The sequence below is a fragment of the Spea bombifrons genome, chromosome 2, assembly GCF_027358695.1.
Source record: "Spea bombifrons isolate aSpeBom1 chromosome 2, aSpeBom1.2.pri, whole genome shotgun sequence".
Taxonomy (NCBI): Eukaryota; Metazoa; Chordata; class Amphibia; order Anura; family Pelobatidae; genus Spea; species Spea bombifrons.
Window position 1 is genome coordinate 97,963,178 of NC_071088.1, and position 23,593 is coordinate 97,986,770.

A 23,593-nucleotide genomic window follows, 5' to 3' on the forward strand; every position below is an offset into this window, starting at 1 on the left:
ATTTAATGAGGGGACAGAAACAAAATCTCTGATTGTTGCTGTTTCAAACTTCATTGGAGTCCTCTGGCAACCACAAGTTGATCCTGTGCAGCTACAATACCCTTTAGCCTCCAGTAGAAGAGGACATGCTGAATAGGGGACAATGGCCGGTTGTTATGTTTATTTACCCTCGCTACAAGCTGGGATAACCTCTCCAAAACAGCTTTGCTAAGCCAGTTAACAACAAGAAGCATATGACCTGTAGCAGTATGTCCAGTGTCATGCTAATCTGGCTGCAGAGCCTATGCACAAGGTTGTCCAACTTTGTGAGAACTACAAGTTTACTGCACTTGTCTCCTTTTCTTTAAATACACTTTATGAGTTTATGGGGCGACGGCTAAATGAATAGCAGTCACTTGAAAGCCAAGCATAGAACAAAGGAAGAACTTGATGTTTATTTTAATTAATGGTATAGACATGTACAGAGAATAAATGTTAAAGCATCCAATGTGAATAGCCCTGACTGCTCTGCAGTGTATTTCTCAAGTCTTCCTCCTCCCCTTTAAGACTGGTGCTGTACGGTTTGGCCTCCTGGTGAGAGCTTCATTTAGCAGATGATTCCTTCTTGATGGCTCTGGCAAGCGTAACGATGTTCTGTGCCTGCTTAAGCAAGGGCATGTCGATCATGCTCCCATGGAAAGTGAATGCGCCCTGCAACACATGAAAGGGATACGTCCACAAATCAGGGCTTAGTATGTCTCTTTCTTTGTAACGAGCATGCAGTTGATGTTGGTAACTTACAGTTGACACAACAGGGGCCACGAATAAGGAATTATTCTTAGGCAAAGTGCTAAGATCGGAGCAATCGGCCGGAACATTTCGTTGGTTGTTATGATACACCTGTCAACCTCTTACCCAGTTGCCCACATTTTGTTAAGCATAGTCCCTCTCTGGAACCTAAATACCTCTTGCTAATCTTTCGGAATTGGAGCGTCTCTTTTGTAGGAGCCTAAAATATTTGGTGGGTATAAGTGTGCGGTGCCCATGGCAATTAAGATTGCCGTTTGACTAAATATCAGAAAACTGTTATAAGTCAGTTGCCATGAATAAACATTGTTCAAATTTACTTTGTAACCCCAAATAGGCCATGAAGTCATCTAAAGTCATCTACTAGACACAGCTATATCGATTGAATAACTAGGTATATATATCACAGGAAAAGCTCTTTATGTCATACTTGTAGCTTTGTATAAAATTACTTTGACAGTATAACAATCATCCACACTTGGGTTTAAGGAAGTTGGGTCTTCCACTGCAACAGTGCTGACCTTTATGCACTTGCTTGTTAACATATACCGTACCGTATTTGCTCAATTATAAGACGACCCTGATTATAAGACGACCCCCCAAAATCTGAATATTAACTTATGAAAAAAAGAAAAAGCCTGAATATAAGATGACCCATAAGATTTACCAGTAAATGTTAGTTCATGTAAACTATGTGAACAATTGTTTGTTAATAAAAGCTACGATTGAGAAAAATATTTTGTTTTTATTTCCTTTTTTTTTTCAACCTGCCCCCCCCCAGTTATGCACATCTGCCCCCGGGCTTGCCACTCTGCCCCAGAAATGCCTTATACCCCATATATGCCACTGTGCCCCATGATATGCCTTTTAACCCTCTAAATGCCACTGTGCCCCATGATATGCCTTTTAACCCTCTATATGCCACTGTGCCCCATGATATGCCTTTTGACCCCCTATGTGCCACTCTGCCTCCAGAAATGCCTTATACCCCTATATGCCACTCTGGCATTTAGGGGGTTAAAAGGCATATTATGGGGCAAAGTGGCATATAGGGAGGTAAAAGGCATTTCAGGAGGCAGAGTGGCATTAAAGGGGTTAAAAGGCATTTCACAGACCACTCTGCCTCCAGAATTGCCTTACACCCCCCATTTAACACTCTCTCAGGAGGATCCAGGTCCCCTGCATCTGAGTCCCCGGTGCTTAGTCTGGGCAGCATGTAGAGCTCCACGCGAATCGCGTAGAGCTCTACACACTGCCCGGACTAAGCACCGGGGACTCAGAAGCACCGGTAAGTTGGAGGGGGGGCATAACACAGGAGGATCCAGGTCCCCTGCATCTGAGTCCCCAGTGCTTAGTCCGGGAAGCGTGTAGAGCTCTACGCGATTGTATCGTGTAGAGCTCTACGCGATTGTATCGTGTAGAGCTCTACACGCAGCCCGGACTAAGCACCGGGGACTCAGAAGCCCCGGTAAGTTGGGGGGGCATAACACAGGAGGATCCAGGTCCCCTGCATCTGGGTATCCAGTGCTTAGTCCGGGAAGCATGTAAAGCTCTACGCGATTGTATCGTTTAGAGCTCTACGCGCAGCCCGGACTAAGCACCGGGGACTCAGCAGCACCGGTAAGTTGGGGGGGCATAACACAGGAGGATCCAGGTCCCCTGCATCGCTGCGGGGGATCTGGATCTTAGTCTCATAATCAGACCTATTTGAAGTCTGATTATAAGATGACCCTGATTATAAGACGAGGGGTATTTTTCAGAGCATTTGCTCTGGAAAAAACCTCGTCTTATTATCGAGCAAATACGGTATATCCTTTCTCCTACTACAAGCTCAGCAATCTAGGTAGCCTCAGAGGTTGCCAATATAGTAGACTGACACCGGATCCAAATTTTGCCACATATAACAAAAATGTAATTACATAAACCCGCCAGAAATTATATTTCTTATGTTTCCAACAAAAAATATTAATGTCAAGTATTAAACTTTGGCTCTAGTGTTGCAGGACAGCATCGCCGAGTCGTCTGTATTCTGGCGCAAAGTAAAATTGTAGAACAATCAGCATGGATATTCCATTGATTTCCAGAGTGACTCTTCCATATTAAGCATGTTTTAAAATTTGTGTTAAATCTGAATTTGGCCTTTCTTCAGTGTTAAAAATTTTCCTTGTTCCTGAAGGTGTGCTAGGTAAACAGGGGTGTACGCTGTGTGATACATCAGCATAAAGGATAAGAAGAAATCTCTGTACTAGTCCTGCAAGTGATCAATGTAGAAAAAGTCTGGTACAAAAGTGCATTTTCCCCTTTTCTCTCCACACTTACAGCGACCAAGCTGCACAAGCAGGAGAAAAAAATCAATTGTCCCAGAAACTTGCCAATAAAAATAAAAACCGTCCACAGAGGATAGCGGAGAACTGAATTAATGTAAAAGCACATGGGGGGGGGATGGCATATACTCATGTCTCTCCCCTGCATGTTACTATGGCCATTGATATTACCAAAAGCTTCCTTGATAAATGCCACCTCACTGACAAAACATTGGGTGACCACATGCTGATTTGCTTTCTTTCCATTTTCTATGTTATATTTTCCAGCAAACACACATTGGGGGTCTATTCACTAAAAGGGACAAGTAACAGGAGAGTTGGGGTTTCAGCATCCTCGCTTTACTATGAATTATGAAGGTCCAACCACAGTGAGCTTGTGCTGGTCCTGTCAAATGTATAGTTAAATCAGTGAGATTGTTCCAAATTCTCCTTTTGTATGATTTTATCCATTATAAAGTGATAATAAAGTGATAATACGGTAAGGTGATATTATGGTACAGGTGATATCTACATCTAAATCACAATTATAGACAATGTGCTGAATCTAATAACACACAATGATCATTTTTCACGCCTTTATTGAACACACCCATTAAACATTCACAGTGCTGGTGGAAAAAGTGAACCCTTGGATTTAATAACTGGCCAACCCTCTTTTGGCAGCAGTAATGTCAAAACAAGCACTTCTGGATCAGACCTACAGCGCATTCAGAAGGATATTTAGATCGTCCTTCCTTACAGATGCTCCGCCATATTCCTAGGATGTCTGGCGTAGATTTACTTTGAGGTTTAGGGTCATTTTCCTGCTGCATTGCACAGCTGCTTCAGCTGGCAGACAGGTATCCTGACATTATCATGTATGAAACCTTAACCCCTTCGCGACCTTTGCCGGTTCAGGACCGTCATGACAAGAAGGTCACTAAATGACCTTTGACGGTCCTGAACCGTCAAAAAGTTAAATAAGCTTAGAAAGTGATCAAGGATCACTTTCTTCGCTTAAACGGCCTTGCTGCAATGCCTCGATGTCGAGGCATTCAGCAAGGCCGAGATCGGCATCGGGGGCCATGTCTGGCCCCTCCCCGGGGCGTCAACAGCCGCCATACATTGTATGGCGGCGGACGCCCGTTTTAAAAGCGTTTAGGAGGCGATCAACGATCGCCTCCTAAACTTAAATGGTGTCGCTGGAATGCCTCGATCAGGAGGCATCCAGCGACACCAAACACTTACCTTTAGGTGGGCTGTGACCGCTCCGGAGAGCGGTCACAGCCGCAGCTGCTGGTGATCTTCGCCATCAAGTAAGATGGCGGCGGCCCGGGAAATAAAACAAGAGAGACGAAAAAGTTCGCTAGAGGGTCTCCAGACCCTCTAGAGAACTGGCTCCACTTGCTGGTTGAATACAGGTACTGCATTCAACCATGCAAGTCAATGGAGCCCAGCTTTCTAATCACTATGTGATTAGTAAAATATTCAAAAAAAAAAAAAAAAATGGAAAAAAAAAAAAAAAATGTGCTAACATTTAAAAATAATTATGCAGTGATGTCACTAGATGAACCATCCAGTACCAGCAAAATGTGTAAAAAAAATATAAAAAAAGTATTAAAAAAATAAAAAAAAAATAAAAAAATAAAGTTTATTATTTTGAGCAAGTGCTAAAATTTCTCAAAAATCTCAAAGAGTTAAAATAAAAGCACTTCAAATACCCAAGGGGTGTCTAATATATAAAAAAGTGGCTGATGGGGTAAATTGGAGTGGCCTAGCTCACAGATAGGGCATAGGTACAGACTGACCAAAATGGAGAAAAAAAGCGCACTTCCCAAATGTGGCATTTTAAATCTGAAACCCGACAAACCCATGCATGTCGGGTATCACTGCACTCAGGAGATGTTCCTGAACACATATTGGGGGGTTGTTTGACAGTGACATATACCAGAACCTGTATATCTATAACTAAAGTACAATTTGTGTGAAAAAAATTACTATTACAAAGTTTGACAAAGTGTAGTTCTATAATTGGTGCATGGAAAGGGTTAAAATAACAGCATTCGGAATACCCTGGGGTGTCTAGTTTTCCAAAATATATGGTTTGAATGGGTTAAATTTAGTTAACCGGCTTCAAAGATATTCCAAAGAGGAGATGGAGGCAGAATGACCAAATGACCACCTGGATTACGCATGCCCCAAAAGTAGCCTTTTACCAGCCAAACAATCTGACAAACCCATGCATGTGGGGTATCGCTGTACTCAGGAGATGTTCCTGAACACACATTGGGGTGTTGTTAGACAGTGGCATATACCAGAACCTGTATATCTATAACTAAAGTACAATTTGTGTGGAAAAAAAAATAAAAAAAATTACTATTACAAAGTTTGACAAAGTGTAGTTGTATAATTGGTGCATGGAAAGGGTTAAAATTACAGCATTTGGAATACCCTGGGGTGTCTAGTTTTCAAAAATATATGGTTTGAATGGGTTAAATTGAGTTAACCAGCTTCAAAGATGTTCCAAAGAGGAGATGGAGGCAGACTGACCAGATTTGTTAAAAAAGATTTGGAAATCATAAAACGCTGCTTGTACTTATTGCCCTATAACGTACAAAAAACAGCAAAAAAACATAAAAACATTGGGTATCTCTAAACTCAGGACAAGTAGTAGAATCTATTTAGCTAGTTTTTTTACTTGCTTTTTTAGGTGAGTAAAATATTTTTCAAATAAAAGTCATAAAATGTCTTTTTTTCAATTTTTCACCATGTTTTTTTTATTTTTTTTATAGTAAATAAGATGATACGATCAAAATAATGGTATCTGAAGAAAGCCCATCTTGTCCTGAAAAAAACAATATATAACTTATGTGGGTACACTAAATGGGTGAGGAGAAAATTACACCTGAACACAAGCACCACAAAAGTGTCAAAACAGCCTCGGTCCCACAGGGTAGAAAACGAAAAATGAGCCCGGTCCTTAAGGGGTTAATGACCTTGGGAATTCATTGGCACACTGTCCAGGCTTCGAGGCAACAAACAGCCCCAATTAATGATGCTCCCTCCACTGTACTTAACTGTTGGAATGATGCGTTCATGTTGGTATGCGGCGCACTTTTAACGTAGTGCTGCGTGTTCTTCCCGAACATTTCAACCTTAGTTTCCTCAGTCCACAAAACATTTTCCCAGTAACTATGTGGAGTGTTACGGTGCTCTTTGGCAAATGTCAGGTGTGCAGCAATGCTTTTTGTTGGAGAGCAGCAGCTTCCTCCATAGTGTCCTTCTATTCACTCCATGCCTGTTCAATGACTTGCTTACGGTAGTCAAGCCTTTAGCTGTTACTCTAGGGTTCTTTTTTTTACCTCCTTGAGGATTCTGCATTGCGCCCTTTAAGTCATCTTGGCTGGACGCCCACTTCTAGGTAGAGTAGTCATAGAACTAAATCGTCTTGATAAACAGTTTGTCTGACTGTGGACTGATGAATATGTAAACTCTTTGAGATTACTTTTTAACCCTCTCCAGCTTTATGCAAATCAGCAAGTCAGTTATTAGTAGTTCTTAAACACACCTTAATACCATTTTACTTGATTAGCCTCTAGGTTTGCCAACTGCTGACTCCAATATAGACAAGAACAATACAATATTTTGTGTTTATTATTGTAACTTAAATGAAGATCATTTCATATTTTAAGACAAGTTCATACATAAATGCTGGTAATTCCAAAGGGTTCACTTACTTTTTCTTACCACTGTATGCATTATACAGGGCCAGCTCAGGATTACTAGCTGAACGAATTTACCACTGTTTTCCCTTCAAAATGAATACCGAAGTGAGTTGAAACCATTACTGGACTGGGCATGACTAAGTTCTCATGGTGTTTTAAGGCCCGAGACCACCAAATGACACACGCGTAACCGAGCATTGCATTTTTACGTTTTCGAAAGTGCGGCCATAACCATCCAGTGGCCAGATGCTGCAAGATCCAATATGCAGTATAGGTAGGTACTTGGCTCTATTGGTCACTGGCCCACTGGGCCCAAAATAGCGTGCCATCCAGAAATCAAGACTGTCCAATTAAAAATAGCTATGAAAAAATGTTCTGTTAAATGGACATTAATGGATATTTACATTTTGTTTGCTATAAATATTACAGGTGGATAAGCTAGTCAGCTGAATTTTATGAATAAAGCTGCAAGTGAGCCTTCTACTTTCTTAATAAAGGAAAATGTATGTGTGCAAGCAAGAGTGCCGGCCCAGCTCCATCACATCAGACATACAGTAAGTATAGCAGTCTTATACAGTATATACACCTATGTCATGGCGGGTGAGAAGAAGGTGGAGAGTTGAAGGGAGACCTGGAAATTGATTACATCATGATGGCTCTGACAAACATTTCAATCTTCATGAGGTTAATAATTTACCCTTTGAGTGCTGGGGGGTCAGGGTACATTTCCCCAGCCTGATGACTGGGGTGAGAAAACAGAGGGCTCTGGGCAATGTCTATGATCCACACACGGCAGTGGGTCCGCCATCGGGGTGTTCCTAGTACTGCTGATGCCTCACAAGGCCATAAAACGCATTTCAATGAAAAAGTATTACAGTTCTTTTCGGTGATCATATTTAATACGATTGAATTCAAACCATGATTTTAGTGAAGAGTAAAAACCGAAATATTTTTCCCATACGATTGATTGGGAGAAAAGCCCACCTTCTCTCCATAATTTAAATCCAGCTACATACATGCCAAAAAGTTTCTCATTAGGAATATGCCCACTAAGGTTAAGGGTACCCAACTATGCTGGGCGAGACAAAAAGCAAAAGACTGTTAAAAACAAGCTGGCATTTGAAGAGCTTTTGCTAAACTCCCTAAAAATATTGATGAGAAAAAATGAAAATAAATGCCAAGAGATTTTTATTACTAGGTTCCTGCCATTGACCTCCTTAGTAAATTATTTGTATTCCTCTTCTACTAAAACTTTAAATGTGAGTTTTATATATATATATATATATATATATATATATATATATATATATATATATATATATATATATATATATATATATATATATATACACAGATACACTATTGAAGAACATATAATTATACGCTATATAGCTTGAGTAAAATAAAAATATATACCCATTTACAATCTGTCCTTAAAAAATGTAGCTCATCTGCATATGGAATGAGCAGCCATACCTTTGTTAACAACCTGAATGACACTTAATAATTGTACCCTACCTAAACATAATGACATGGCCTTGAGCTCCACAAACACTAGTGGCCATATGGCTGGCCAGCTGTATATACTATATGATGTCTGACTACTGGTGGCACCACATTTTTGATGCTTTAAATGATATACTACAGGTTTCATTGACAACTGAACACATGCTTCAAACATCAATTTCTGACAATCCCCGCACCCCGCTGTAAGCACTTACAGTACAGAAATTATACTCCTACTTCTACTATTAACGCAGCAGATGACTTTTACCAACAAATTAACTGTCGCCTTTTCCTTACACATTGTGACATAACTGGATCCCAACTGACAAACGCCACACGTTGGCTCCTGACGCATAATTTTGGTCTAATTCAAGACACCAGAAAAGCTTTCAATTCAATTTATTATCGGCTATTTTTCTGGTAAGTAACATTAAACATATTTGGGTAACAGAAAAAAGTGACTGGTTTATTTTCTTTAATACATGGTTTGATCTAATTCCCTGGATAAACTTTGTAGCCATAAAACGGATCTGTCTAACCGAACACCATCAGAAAACCACATATATCAAGTTGTCCTTTGCCCATAATGTATAGTTGCATACAAATAGCATCATAATATGTTCTGTGCTAGATATCCTTTTTTTTTTGGTGCTATAAATTCCTGTATTTATTTCTGCCAAACACACATCGAGAGTTTCAACCCTGAGCAGCTATCAGCAGAGCCTGATGCATTACCTACAATGACCGTGAACTTTACAGCAATTTTTTTAAAGGTGCTGTTCCACTTAACATTAATTCCATGCTCTAGTATGTCAAGTAAGTAAACCTTATCAAATCTGTCCTTTTATACTTTAATCAAATAAAACATCACATAGATATTAAAGAAGCTTTTTTTTCAAGTTTCTATAGCAACAACATTTTGGTGCTTGCTTTTGTGTCACATTTCAATTACATGTTCCCAGCTAAAATTCAGAAAAAAGAAACATTTGTGATGATTACATAAGTATTTCTAGGAAGTGTTTGGATATTCTACAACATCAAGAATGATGTTTCTAACACTGCATTGAGTTACAAAAGTGGTAACTTCAGCAGACGGATTGAACAGAGCTTTAATATCATGAATGGGCTACATATGACTTTCAAACAGGCCTCCTACACCGGAGCTGGCCCGGTATAGGCATTATGAAGACAGGAAAGACTTACAATAACCTGTATCTGCCTATTAAGAAAATGATAAATAACACATTTCACAGGAAACAAGTAACAATCGATTATCTTAAATGGTGATTTGTACTTGTACAAAAAAAACAAAAAAAAAGGCGTAAAATCCAGAAAAAATTAGGTCAGGCGTATTGTTGGTTGCAAGTCATATGCAACATACAGAGCTTCAGATATTTTTTTTTTTGTTAGAGGATTATTAGTCTTTTCTTTGTATTTACAAATGGTGTAAGATTAACACTAAAACTGCAGCCTTTACATAGAATATTCACGCAATAAAAGTTCGGCATAACAAGCCGTCAGCCTGGTGATCAGGTTTTAGGATGAAGATGCAGGGGAGCACATGTTTTCTTCTGATAACCGTCTTTGATCTGCCTTTCTGCTTCCCCCCCCCACCCATTACAGAAAACCAGTTAGTGAACAGGCTTTAAGCGTTCTAAAATCTCTTTAATTGTGCTTGTCAGAGTAGAAGGTACATTCTGTATCCATTATGACACTGGAGCCAAGCATTTTATTCATTTTCAAAGTGTATTCACTTCTAAATATATTTAAAAGCAATTGGCGTCAGTCGGGGGTGAGGGAAAAATTAAACAATATATGGGCATGTGATCTACAATAATTCAACAACTTCTACGAATTACAAGCCACCATCAATTTTCAGGTCAGGAATATTTTGTACAGAAAAAAAAATAAAAAAAATTCGAGATCCAGCAAGTTGTTGTCAATGACAACCACTAAACCGGAGCTGGCAGAAGTCCAGAACTGCCACAAAACCAAGCTTGTAGGATATTTTAACCCTTTCCTTGCCTAAAGCCGACACACAATATGCCGCCACATATAGATATAGAAGTAAAAAAAAGGTCTGAACTCGCAAAAGTGAAAATTTATTATTATGATTATTTAAAAATAACTATTCGCTTTTACTCGATGTACACGCTAGAATGGTGCCCTGGAAAGCTTTGTTAATAGATTGTATTGTGCCTAATGACAACATAATGATGTTTTCCAGATATCACACAGCATTCATGGAATCGTTATTATTTGGAATACTAAAATACAAAAGAAAGAAATAAACCAAACATGAGCTAATTTTGTGAAAACACAGGTGTATTTGTTTCATACAGGATGCTATAGAATGTATAATAAATAGAACAATGACTTCAATAAAGAATTGAATCCATTCTTTAGCAATATCCTTCTCTTACCAATGCTTCTTTTAGAGCAGACTTTATTCCAGCGAGCTGAGCATATGGCATGTAAAACAATTCGCCCCATTAGGTTTGCGCTGAACTCCCCATCGCTATTACACATTTTAACTGGTCTTAGGAAATGAGAAACATTTTTCTTTAGAATATATACAAAATTCACAGTAACTCGCAGGTTAACACACATGAAAAGAAACCACGCCAGAACATTTACAGCTAAAGGGATTTGAAAAATTCACTAGATACATCTATTATTACAGTTTGCAAAACCATTGTTACACTTTCTGAAAGCAGAAAGTAAATCAAAGCCGATTTAATATTTTCTCCTTACTTTTTTTTTTCTTTTTTATTAAAACGTTTTAAGGATGGACAAAAAAAAATAAAAAATCAGATTTTTATTGTGATATTTTTCAAACCAGAAGAGGAGCAAAATCTGCCATAAAAAATCCCCCAAATGCTTTTTAAGCAAGGGACAAGTATCCAACTGGGAGACCGCAGGTGCACATAGAAGCTAATACATATTTTTTGGCTAGAAAAACTATTGACTCCAAGATTTAGCTAGTGATGAGTCGCACGGTGACCCAAATACATTTTGAGCGGTCTGGATTAGGCAAAGGTATATTTACTGTAATGAAAATCTATTTTAACAAGAATCACCTTTAGCTGTATCTTTAATTAAATATAAAAACGTAAAAAAAAACACTTCTTGATTATAGAATCTGCCACGTAGTGTGTATCTCTTACCCATTACATTTCAGTAGGGTTAAATATTATCATATGCCAACTGTGCTAACTCGCTTAGAACTCTGGCATTAAGTTGTTCAGGGGGTGATTTATTTTTGGCAAACTATTATTGTAGCTCCAATAGTTTCCATGGTGCTGTAATATGTTTATTCATATATATACACACACACACATATATAAAACATACATACAATTACGCACATATGTAGTATATTATATAAATGCAGTAGAGTTAATATGGATCTTCCTAAAACCGTTTGCTTTTGCAGAGTCCACCTGTATATTTTGGGTACTTGATGCTAGGGGAAAAGTAAAGTTTAGCACTATCCTCTGAGGGTTTGAGCAATGAGGAGGTTGACGGGACCCTAAAGACGCTCAGAAGAATTAAATTGAGCCTGAATTGCACGTTACATAAACCAGTTTGTGCGTCTGTGTATGTTTGTGAGTAATGTGCCGTCAGTTACATGTGGTGAGGGACAAACATTTCTGCTGAAACTCCAATGAACACATGTAACAATCTTTTTTGACCTTTTTGAAGAAGCAAGTCAGCTTCCCGTCACCTCCTGGGTGTCACCCCCACCTGATTGCACTTAGACTTGTTTCTCTGACCTTGCCACCTCTTGGTTGTGGTTCTTGTCTGCCCTTTAGTTATACAGCATGAACGCAGTACCGAGGGTGACACAGGGGCTATACAGCAAGGCAAAGATCTGAACACATTTAATATAACAGGCTCCCCAAACTCTGCTGAAATGACAACTGGATTATTACAAACTGCAGGACACACACTGAGTCCAAATGCTTTGTCGTAAAGACAGACACAATAGGGACAGACCCAAACACGCATCAGGAGAAGAGGCGACAATACCGCCAACCCTGTCACTTGCATTGTGTGGCGACATGCTCATAGCTTTCCTTTAAAATGTTTAAAGTAAATGGTGCAGCTGCTCACATACACGTTTTATAACTTCCTTCAATTCACCTATTTGTCAATGGCTGGCAACATGTATTTCTGGAAATTGATGTCATCATTTATTGCTCATTCATTTACGGTATTTCTACTTTTAAAAGACACAATATAAGAAGCTGCTGAAAAAAGAAAAACTAAAATATAAATACATTTTACACTAGGCCCTAATAGGACACACTTTATTAGGCTTCATGGGTATTGTTGCTTTGTAGGTGTTATTCTCTATTACACAACATACACATCTTGCCCCAAAACAAATTTTAATATATATATATATATATATATATATATATATATATATATATATATATATATCTTAATAATGTTTTGTGTGCACTGAGCTGGCTTCTGCGAGAGTTTTGTGTAGAGTTATAGCCGTACAATTTAGCTATTTTGTTTGCCAGTCTGAAATCAGGTTGCCTCTACAAAAACCTGTATGGCATCCATTAATCCTACAGAAAAAAATGTACTCAAGGCAAGCATTAACACTTTTACATACATGTATACCTTGTATCATTACTTGCATGTCTCCTCCTAGAAAAGTACTTTGGAAGCATTGCATGTTTGTGAATTCCGAGCAGGAATAAGCTTGCCCATGCTGACACAAATGTATTTTATTCTGCTCCGTTGTCTTTGCTGATTGAGAAGGTAAAAGAGCGGTGGTCAGGAGACAAAATATTTAGGGGCCATATTCTGTAGCTACACCCCTTATCAGCATTCTTAGAGTTCTCTGTGGACCTAAGGTAACAGGACAAGAAAAAGCCCAGGGAGCCTATTATATACTCTTCCCCGAGAACCTCCTAAAATGCCCACGTATTTTGGGCTGATCCCGGAGGATTAATGGACAGGGTTTAGTTAAAGGAACACTAATTCGTAGCTGAATACTGTGGCTGGCTGACGTTATTCTGATTGATTTCAGCGGGTGGACTACGGTGTGTGTGTACAGAAAAGACAATGTTCCTTGCTTTTGACACAGAGAGCTGGAGGTTGGAAAATGAGACATTGGCTATTTTCTAGCTCCTAACTAAACAATGCATGCACCGGTTTGTATGCAGTACAATGCAAAATATCCTTTTTATAGACACATTATTGCTTTTGACTTAAACATTAGTTAAGCATTGTCATATAGCCTTTAACCAGTAACCCAGACGAGGAACATCACATTATATACTTAACATTTGCTTACATACACCTGAGAAGTTACCTATACAAAGAGATTTCAGTGCAAAATGAGTGATCTTATCACAACAGCAACTAAAAAATGTTCTTGCTGGTTGGACTGTTCCATTGGTTGCTAGGTTGAACAGTAGTCACAACTTGCTACAGAATCATTTTTTTTTATACAGAACCTGCTTTGTGTTCACCTTACAGTCATACCTGGGAACTTTCTAAATGACCTGACCCTGAGACTTGAAATATTACGCATTTAATAGCACATAATGAAGATTGTATGTAGGGACTTGCTATATGTGTTAACCAAAAGGCTCTAATATCGGTCCTCATGGATACCTTGCCTTGCCATTTTTTAAAGACACTCTTAACGGAGTCGCCTGCATTCAAGCAGGCATATGAATCATAACACACTGGTGGCAAAAGCACCAACTGTCAGTCTTAGGTCACGTAGGACAGGGTGGAGTCAGCTCCAGACGGTGTGACCCCAACAATCTGTCCTTTCACCATGAGACCATGATATTGGGGCACAAACCCTAAGACTCAGGGTCAAACCCAGAGAGTTCCCTGATATGTTTATGATATTACAAGCCATGGTCCATACCAGGTAAAAACAGTAAAATATAAAAAGTAATGTTCATTCCTAGACGCTTACAGTTTATTAAATAAAGAGCGAGTTTACAGGAGAGTTGCAGTTTCATCTCCCTGATTTGCCGTTACCTTACGAAGGACCAACTCCATTAAGCCTCTTGATCGGGAATAGCTTGGGTGGTACTGTAGGAAGCAAAACGGACTTACGATGGCTATATTAATAAAGGAAATGAGCCTTCAGACAGGAATCCATGAGGATTCTCTACCCATGCTAGTATCATGTTTTCAAGAGTACCAATGGTGTCCCATTCCACACCCATAATAACAGAGTTATTAAGGCATTTTGTCTTCCTTATGACTCTGGTCTTTGCCTATGCCTTTTGTCAACTGATTTCTTTCACTTTCATCCCTAGAATGTTTGCTTGGCGTCTCCCATCCAGGTTATCTAACTTCCGAGATTCAGTTATTAGTAAAAGACTTGTCCATTTCCCAGCAAGCACATAGTTAGATCAAAAAAGACTATATGCTTTTGTTTCATCGGTGCCGTTACTCCCCTTAGACAGTAAGCTCTCCAGGCTAGGTTCTCAGTCACATCTGATTCATGTAATGCCCCTATCTGTTTGTAACAACAGTATAGAATGTATATTATATGGGCACTATAAAAATAATAATTGATTAACATTTTGCCTCAATCTCACTTGTAAATCTTTATTGTCAAACTTCGACTGTCTCCATGAAGGGTAATGACAGAATGGCATCAGCAGAGAAGAAGCTACACAAGTACTTAAATCATACAAAGAATCTTCAGGAGCCCAAGGACCTTGCTTTTAATTAAGTAGCTCTCTGACTTGCTAAGAGTTAATTTTAGTGTCTTTGTTTATTAAAGCCTCTATGAAAATCCTGCTTTTGAGAATAAACCCCCCAAAACAGCACAGACCGTGGATGGCCGACTTCCTACCTTTGCAGCACCTCGCTACTGTGAGTGGGAAAGCTCTATGTGTTCAGCAAAGGAAATTACAGATGAGGTCTAAATTGAGATCTCCACAAAATGACAGAAAATTGTGACATAAAAAACGTGCATTCAAGCTTTGTGGCAAAAAGCAAAATTGTTAGCTGGTGCTTGCAGTTATTCTTTTGAGTATACTTTCTTTGCAAATCAGACCCCATATGCAACTAATTACTACACACAGCATGATGATACATATTTCTGCAGTCATTTCTATTTAATGATTTCAACTATGTGGCATGGTACACTATAATGTTCTTTTAAAATATAACATTTTACTCATTTGTAAAAAGAAAAAAGGCAATCGGACTTATTTTAAATAAACGAAGAGATAATTAACATAGAAAGCTACAACTGGCATAAAACCTTCCTTCAGGCAGCGCCTAATTTAAGTATTACTGGCACAAACTGCAGACAAATTGGGCATTGCCAGTGCAATATTTACATAGCTGAAACCCACAGTGCAGAAAACATGAGATCCAATGATGCACTAAATTAGCAACAACCATATTCCGCTCTTAATTTGTTTGCTTGTATATCCAGATCACCATTGTGCACGGTGTTAACTTCTTAATAATTATAATTAAAAAGAATTATATGGACATGAAATCCAGACCTAGCATAACACAAGATTAATAGAGTTAACATCCTCAAGTGATTTTTTTCTCTCTCTCTCTCTGCTGTGACTTGATTTCGAATGCAAGATGGATATGCTGCTGATTTTGAAGGAAGAATAACTTAGGTTAACAGCACGCCCTTCTGCTCGAAAAGTATGCTACACTCAGCAAACCTTGTATTCCTGAATGTGTGAACATAGCATCCCTAAATAGGAGAGGAAGAATAAAAAAAATGAAGAGAAGGGTAGCAACAAGGAAAGAAAAATCTATATAAGCAACATGGAGGAACGCAAGAGGTACCGACACAAAAAAGCCATACAGTCAAGGAAACCTAAAAAAAATTGGGGAACAAATGCGTCAATGGATTCTATAACCCAAGAAGTGAAGAACGATTAAAATAAAGAAACTGTAAGGAACAAATCTTTCTCGTAAACTCAGAAACACAAATTTCACTGTATGGGGTTATTGCACTGGATGTCTGTAACCAAGGAGAATGCCATGTCCAACTAATATTCAGTTTTTTACCTTTCCTAATGTTTGGTGTTCTTGAAAAGCAGAAATCAATTCGTGGGCCCATCTTATTTTGTCAGCGCTCGGAGTAAACTGCTCCTGGACAATAGGAATCTGGCTTGGGTGAATCACCTGCTTACCTACAAGAAGATTAATAACACCAGAAACATGAATCAACAACAGATGTTCACGCAAAATGTGTCAAACATTTAAAGATGGAGAATGCCTCCCGGACTAGACATTAAATAATAACAAATAATTACTGTAATGGCTTTCTTTTTTTATCCCTGGCACTCCAGAGCAGCATGAATCCTTTCCTTGTGCTCAGGCTGCATGGAAGGATAAATGCAGCCCTGACTGAATTCACAGCGCTTTAAAAGAATACAAATAATCAGTTCTGTTTTAAAGCAAACAAAAAAAGGAGGCCCATTTTATTTTCCTTGATTGTCTAGCCGGCAGAAAAGGGTTGATGGGCGGAATAAAATCCCTCCAGGAGAAGCAAAAGGGCTCTTGGACACTGTGTTATTAACCAGGTTAAATGTGAAAATGGGGAGAGGGGATTAAAAAAAAAGTATCATTATTATTATTTATTGTTTTATATAGCTCCCTCAAATTTGGCGGTGCTGAGTCATTGTACGAACCGTATATTTCTCTCTATGGAAAAATATATACAATTGAATACTATGTATCCTACTTTTTATTGTTTTTACTAAAATTCTTCATAAAAACAATTGTATTAATGACAAGAGCCATGTAATTTACATGCAAGACCGATGTACATATTCCTATATCCTTCACCTCATGTCTGGTCTGCAACACTTTTGTATATGACGTTTTTACAACCATTTCAGCACTAGAGGAGAGAACATTTAGGAGCATCTGCCAAAGCTCTGCAAACTAAAGTTTTGCATATATATATTTAAGTATATACAAACACGAATGTATATATACACATCTGCTTGTAATGTTACATTTTTTGCAATTTAAAAAAAAAATCCTTAAAAAAAAAAAAAGGCTAGAGGGAGCAAGTCCTCTCCTGGACCTTGACAAAAAGTCTGGGATGGAGCAGCATGTGCCGTATTATTATAATTTTTATATTTTATTTATAGCACCAACAATTTACGCAGAGCGTCTTACAATAGGTGTATTTAAGGGGTGTGACCAAACTTGAACTGGCACACTAAAACAAACCGATGCATTATATAAAGAGGACCCTGCTCAGAAACTTATGATTATAATTATCATTATTATCGTTTATTTATGTAGCACCAACAACAAGTTACGCAACGCTTCTTACAGTATATACATTCAAAGGGATGACAAAACTTGAATGGACACACTAAGAGAAACCATTGCATAAAGAGGGCCCTGCTCAGAAGCCTACAATGCCTTAGTACACATTAAAGTTAATTGGCCTTCAACTATATAAAATCGGTCATTATAGTACAATATAGTCTTGTATTTTATATATGCATAGTGGTCTTTAGTAAACAAAATAAATATCTTAATAGAAACGAGAAAAAAAGTACACAACCAATATGCTAACTCAAATTTAATAAAGGACAATTTGATACAAAATAAAAAATACTATTGGTTAAATATCCTGAAAATTATTATTGGTAGATTTACAACAAATTATATGGAATATATAAAACATATGTTTTTCTTACTGTATGAATATCTCACATTCTAAAGCCTAACTGTATAGTTAACAGGGCAGATTAATTATCCAACAGTATTTGAGGAGCTGTGCATGTGTGGTGAGTCCATGGATACTTTTAAAAAAAAAAAAACAACATAAAAAATGCCTACACAATTTAACGCACAGAAAAGTCCTTCATGAATAGCAAACAACAATAGACCATTAGTGCATTGTATTTCACATCAATCAGGTGGATTCGGAAAATAACCTCCGCGCAGAACTCCTTATGAAATGTTTCAAGAGAAGGAGTTATGTGAAACGTGACACTTCACAATTGCCATGTAATCTGTATAAGCTGCAATGCTACATTGTCTGCTCAGGTATCCAACACCACTTGACATATCATTTTAGGTCAATTTGTCAGCTATGAAGGGATTATAGAACGTAATGCCAGCTCTTCATGTGAGGGTCTATTTCTGTAACAAAACAAGGTGAGTTTGTATGATGCTGTCTACCAATGCTGGAATATGCTAGGCTAAACAACCCAAGTACTTACGGACATTTTTAAAAGGGCTTGAGCTTGCCTTATTATTTCTTTCCTTTCTTTTTTTTTGAGCAGTTAGATATTGATTCTAACAAGGATAATAAGAACAAAAAAACATGACTACAATGAGTAATGCCCTTTTGTTTAAGAGGATTAAGCACAATCTCTCCACACCTTGTCCAATTCCTCCTTGAATTTTATTCAATCCATCCTTGAATTTTTATTCAAGGTCTGCTGGGTTATCATTTTAAGGAGCTATACAATATATTTATCTCTGAGTGCTCACTGACTTATTAATTTCAACAGGGCTGGTAAACTACTTGCTGGGTCGGTCAACCAGTCGGTCTACCAGTCTCACTACCACTCATCCGTATCAATGACTTATTTTGTGTTTTCACCCAATAGACATGGTATTTCAAAACACAGGACTAAATAGCAAGCAAAACCAAAATAATGGTGCAGCACTCCAAAAGCTGACTCCAATCTGACAGTTTACACAATACTAAATAAGGAGGTTGCAAACAACCAAATAAAATCCAAAAAGGACCAAATGTGCCAGTATAAACTTTGGCAAACTTAAAAAATAATAATACATTAAGTAGGGTAGGCTAAAATTACTCCAGATTACCACATTTGACCTTCATCTTGGACTAGGATTTGTTTGCCGACTCCCCTGTCAGCCCATTTGCGATTTTAACACCAGCTATGCTTGTCCTTGGATCCAGGGCCGGCCTTAGGGGTGTGCGACCTGCGGGGCCCCACAGGGCGCCATGGCAACAGGGGCGCCATCCGGGACTTAAATGAAAACATCGATTGTTTTTTTTTGTAACTTTATTTAACATCCTCCATGTTAAATAACGTTTTCTTAACTTTATTTAACATGGCGGATGTTAAATAAAGTTAAACAAAAAAAAACGGTGTTTTCATTTAAGTGCCGGGCAGGGCGCCGAGCGGTTGCTCGTGAAGTTTTCAGCAACCGCTCGGCGCCCCTCACTCTCCGTGACTCCGGCGCGGTGCCGGCGTTTCATGCTGAGCACCTGAATTATTCTGGCGCTCAGCTGTGAAGCGGCAGATCGGGGAGACGGACGCCTCCCGCTCCCACCACAGGACTCCGGCAACGAGGTAAGTAAGGATAGGGGGTAGATATAGTGATAAGGGGCAGGGGGGTAGATAGTGATAATGGGCAGGGGGTAGATAGTGACAAGGGGCAGGGGGGGGCAGTGAGAAGGGGCAGGGTGGGAGATTTCTTTCCTTTCTTTTTTTTGGGATGGGGGGCGCCAGAGTAGTAGTCCGCACAGGGCGCCAGAACACTTAAGGCCGGCTCTGCTTGGATCCTAATCTACTAATGCCTTCTGGACCTTCTAGTTGTGTTAACTGAGAGACACATATTCCTGGGCAATCAGTTAAAATGGGTTTCTCTTGGTTACCTCAGTAAAACATGTTTGTATGAGATTACAACATGGAACATACAGCATAGAAGACTTTTAATTACTTTACACACTTACACATTTATTGTAGGGCATTATTTGAATTTGCCAATTAGTGTTAAATATATATATATTTGAAAAAAGCAAGAAAATGAATAAACAATTGATTATCTGCAACATTTCTTATTTCGGTAGGATAGTCTTTAGCTCATTTTTCTTTTTGATGTGTGTGTTCTTTCAAACGTACCCAGAGCACTGGAAGAAAATGAATCAGAATCCACAGTCCAAAGGTTTATTTATTTTTACTATAAAACCTTGCAATGGTACCGCTTCTTTCCATCCTTATCACTTCTGCAAGAAACCTATTCTATTATGCTTCAGGCTAAAACTGCAATGATCACCTAAAAAAGGAAAGATATCTGTCTAAGGCACCAGCTAAAGGCCTATTTTGACGACTGCTGTGGACCTTACACTGTATGACAAAGTACTTGGTTCTTAACTGTATGAACAACACTCAGGCCTAATACAACCATTGAGTAGTTACTCAGCCCTTAAGCTGAGTATTACTGCTTCTGAATGATCGGTGCTTGCTGCTATCTCTGTGTGTCCATTGAAAAATCTAAAACGGCTTTCCATATCTCTAATTTCCCTTTTTACAATATTTATACAAAAAAGAAAGAATCTTGAACAACTAGACAGTTATACGATATTTCTTGAAATAAAACTAATATTAACACATGTATTACCAGAAAAAAACCTCAAGATAATAAAAAAGAAAAAAAAAATCTAAACCATACCCTCTTAATAGTTTACCTTTTTATTACAACTGACCAGTAAATGAATATGCAATTGCAGATCTACTGAAAACAAACGACTCACTGAGTTCTCTGCATGCATGTTACTAGAAGGATTGTAATGCTAATTGTTAAATGTGGAAGACTATTCATTTGCATTAAGCATATATTTCCTGTTTTTTTTTTCTTTTAGTATTTTAACACGTATTCTGGTTACACGTCTGTACTGGGAATGATGTTGCACGTGTCTGTTACAAAGGCACCGGGCTCTAATGCTACACGCTGCTCTGTAGCTGGAATGTGGGGGATATAACAAACCCCTGGTAAGACAATTCTTTTTCCTGCTTTCTTCCTGTTTCGCTTTGTGATGGAGCCAATCTGACTCCTGACAGTCTGTAGTCAATGTGATTGAAACTAACCACACATTATGTCCTATTGCCCCCCTCCAAATGCTGTGTGTGACCCACCACCACCCTCCTCTCTGCACCATCTGCCGGTACACTGAGTTTCCTCTGCAGAATATTACAGAATAACCTCTTCCATGGTTTTGCCACTTTTAGTTTTTAATATGTTTGCTTATATTGTCTTAATAAAGCAAACTAGACACCATAAATGTGTCTAGTTTCATTTAATTGAACCATATTTTAAACGCCAAAGCAAGCACTTTCTGTGATATAACTACTTTACGTTCATGAGTTTGTTGTATTTTACACATCAAAAAATGAAAAAGGACGTATGGATATATAGACATACATCTCAGTAACTTTTATTTGTTGAAGTTCAGACGCGGTTCAAAGTAACATTCCCAACATGATATTGGACAAAGAGCTAGCACAGGTGCAGCAGGGCCAGAAGAGGCAGCTGTGGGCAAGGGGAGGAAAATAAATGATTTCAGAAGTGCCCATGTTGCCACTTATTTTTGCCCTTATGAAGACCCAACATACGTCGAAACGTAGATTTTTGAATAAAAATATTTTGTAGTAATATAGAGTGTACTGGACTGTTTTGTGTGCTGACAGCAAGTGGCAGATGACGGCTTACCATTTGGTAAAGAAACTTTCATTTCTTTTGTCTATTAAAAAATGTGTACAGTTCAAGTTAAAACCACGAATCCGAAGAATGGTAAGCATTTTTATTTAGTATGAGCATATCACTAAAAAAAAATGTGGTTGTATAATGATATTTACTCAAGTTAAGAGTCATAACTTTTTTCTATGCTCATTAAGCCTTGAAATAAATAAAAAACATGTCTTGAAGAAATCGTGCATAGTAAATGTGAACAATAACATTTTGTCATATTACCTTTTTTGTTTACCCGTTATTATTGCATTTCTGTCACTCATTACACTGTAACAATAAAGCACAACTTCTAATTACGCAAACATACCGGTAAATCCCATCAGGGCGCCTTCTCTTGACTGCCTCTGAAGGCCTTCTCCATCTTTGTAGTCTATGTACACCAGATCAATGGCTTGTAGTCCAAAAGCCTTGGCTACAACGATGATTTTCTGTCTGGCATACAGCACATCATGAGTATCTCTGCTACTCGTGGCACCTTGAAAGTTGAAAGATGTACCAGTTATTAACGCTAACACAATTCATTAATGTTGATACCATTTTCACTTAAGGGCATAACAATTATAACATGTATACCTGTTAACACGTTGGGTTACATGATAATTTAATATCATAATGAGTACAATGTTTATACATAAAATATATAAAATAACTTTGGTACATGACATTTAAAATATTCAGTCAGGAAACAAACAGGCCTGTAGCAAGCACTGTTTGGAACATCACTTTTTACATTTGTTACTTACAGCTACTTCAGAATGCTCAAAGTAACTAAATGTCATACCATGACAACATCTTACTACATACCATGACAACATCTTACTATGTCTATACACTGAAAGATAATGAGCAGATACATTAAAATAATTCAGATTTAACCCAAACTTAATAGATTTTATGTGCCAATCAACAATGACACAAAACGGCAAATGGAAGAGAGGAATGAGACAGTGGCTGGTAGACTGAAACATGAAAAAGGAGAAACATAAGGATTTAAGGAAATCAGACACATAAGGTTTATATGCTAAAAAGACAGTATAAGAATATAAAAAAAGGTTTCAAGAGTGTAAATACCAGTGTTTAGACGAGACCAAAGGAAACATAAACATTACTGGTTATTGAGGGCACAGATACGAAACATGGAAATGTGGGCAAATAGGACAGGGTTACTCAAATGAAAGATAGGGAAATGTGTATGTAATGTGTAAGGCATCTGAAGAGACGGTTACTTATATTGATGCTGGTGGAATGTGTTATAACGATAATGATGGTGCTTCTTGTACAAAATATCACCAATAAAGGGAAAAGTAAAGTAGAATTAAGAACTTAATAAAATGACAGGTGAAGCCTTGTTTAAGTAGAATGAGGAGTTATGCATCTGGTTTGAACAATGCGATGGAACCACCTTGTGATGGGAACTATATCTGAATGTGTAGTATAAAGCTGCCATTTGCTTTAGGACCATAGGACTACATGGGACATCTAGTGGGCCTGTATGTCTAGTTGGCAACTATGCATGGTGGAGCCTCGCTGGGTATAATACACAATGCAGGGTGACTTTTCTGTAATATCCACTCCTATATACTTCACCAGTTTCTAACCAATTAATCTATAGATCACTTCAAGGATCAAAGTAGCATTTGTTACCCCTCCTGACTCCACTACATAAACATTTCCTATCTCCAGAAATTTCAAAGATCAGTTATTCTTTGCTAAATACATGACTGGTATCAATGGAATACCTGTTCCATCCAAGCTACT

General features: G+C 38.2%; 1 protein-coding gene across 1 annotated transcript in view; it reads right to left on the reverse strand.

Moving 5' to 3' along the window:
• Positions 1-422: 422 nt before the first annotated feature.
• CLYBL (citramalyl-CoA lyase) overlaps positions 423-23,593 on the reverse strand; it is a 120,180-nt gene continuing 97,009 nt past the window's right edge. The window contains exons 6-8 of the mRNA XM_053455328.1: positions 22,143-22,310; positions 16,364-16,488; positions 423-690 (exon numbers count right to left, since the gene is read on the reverse strand). Coding sequence (XP_053311303.1) covers positions 583-690; positions 16,364-16,488; positions 22,143-22,310 — 401 coding nt within the window. The 3' untranslated portion in view covers positions 423-582. The remainder of the gene's footprint in view (positions 691-16,363; positions 16,489-22,142; positions 22,311-23,593) is intronic.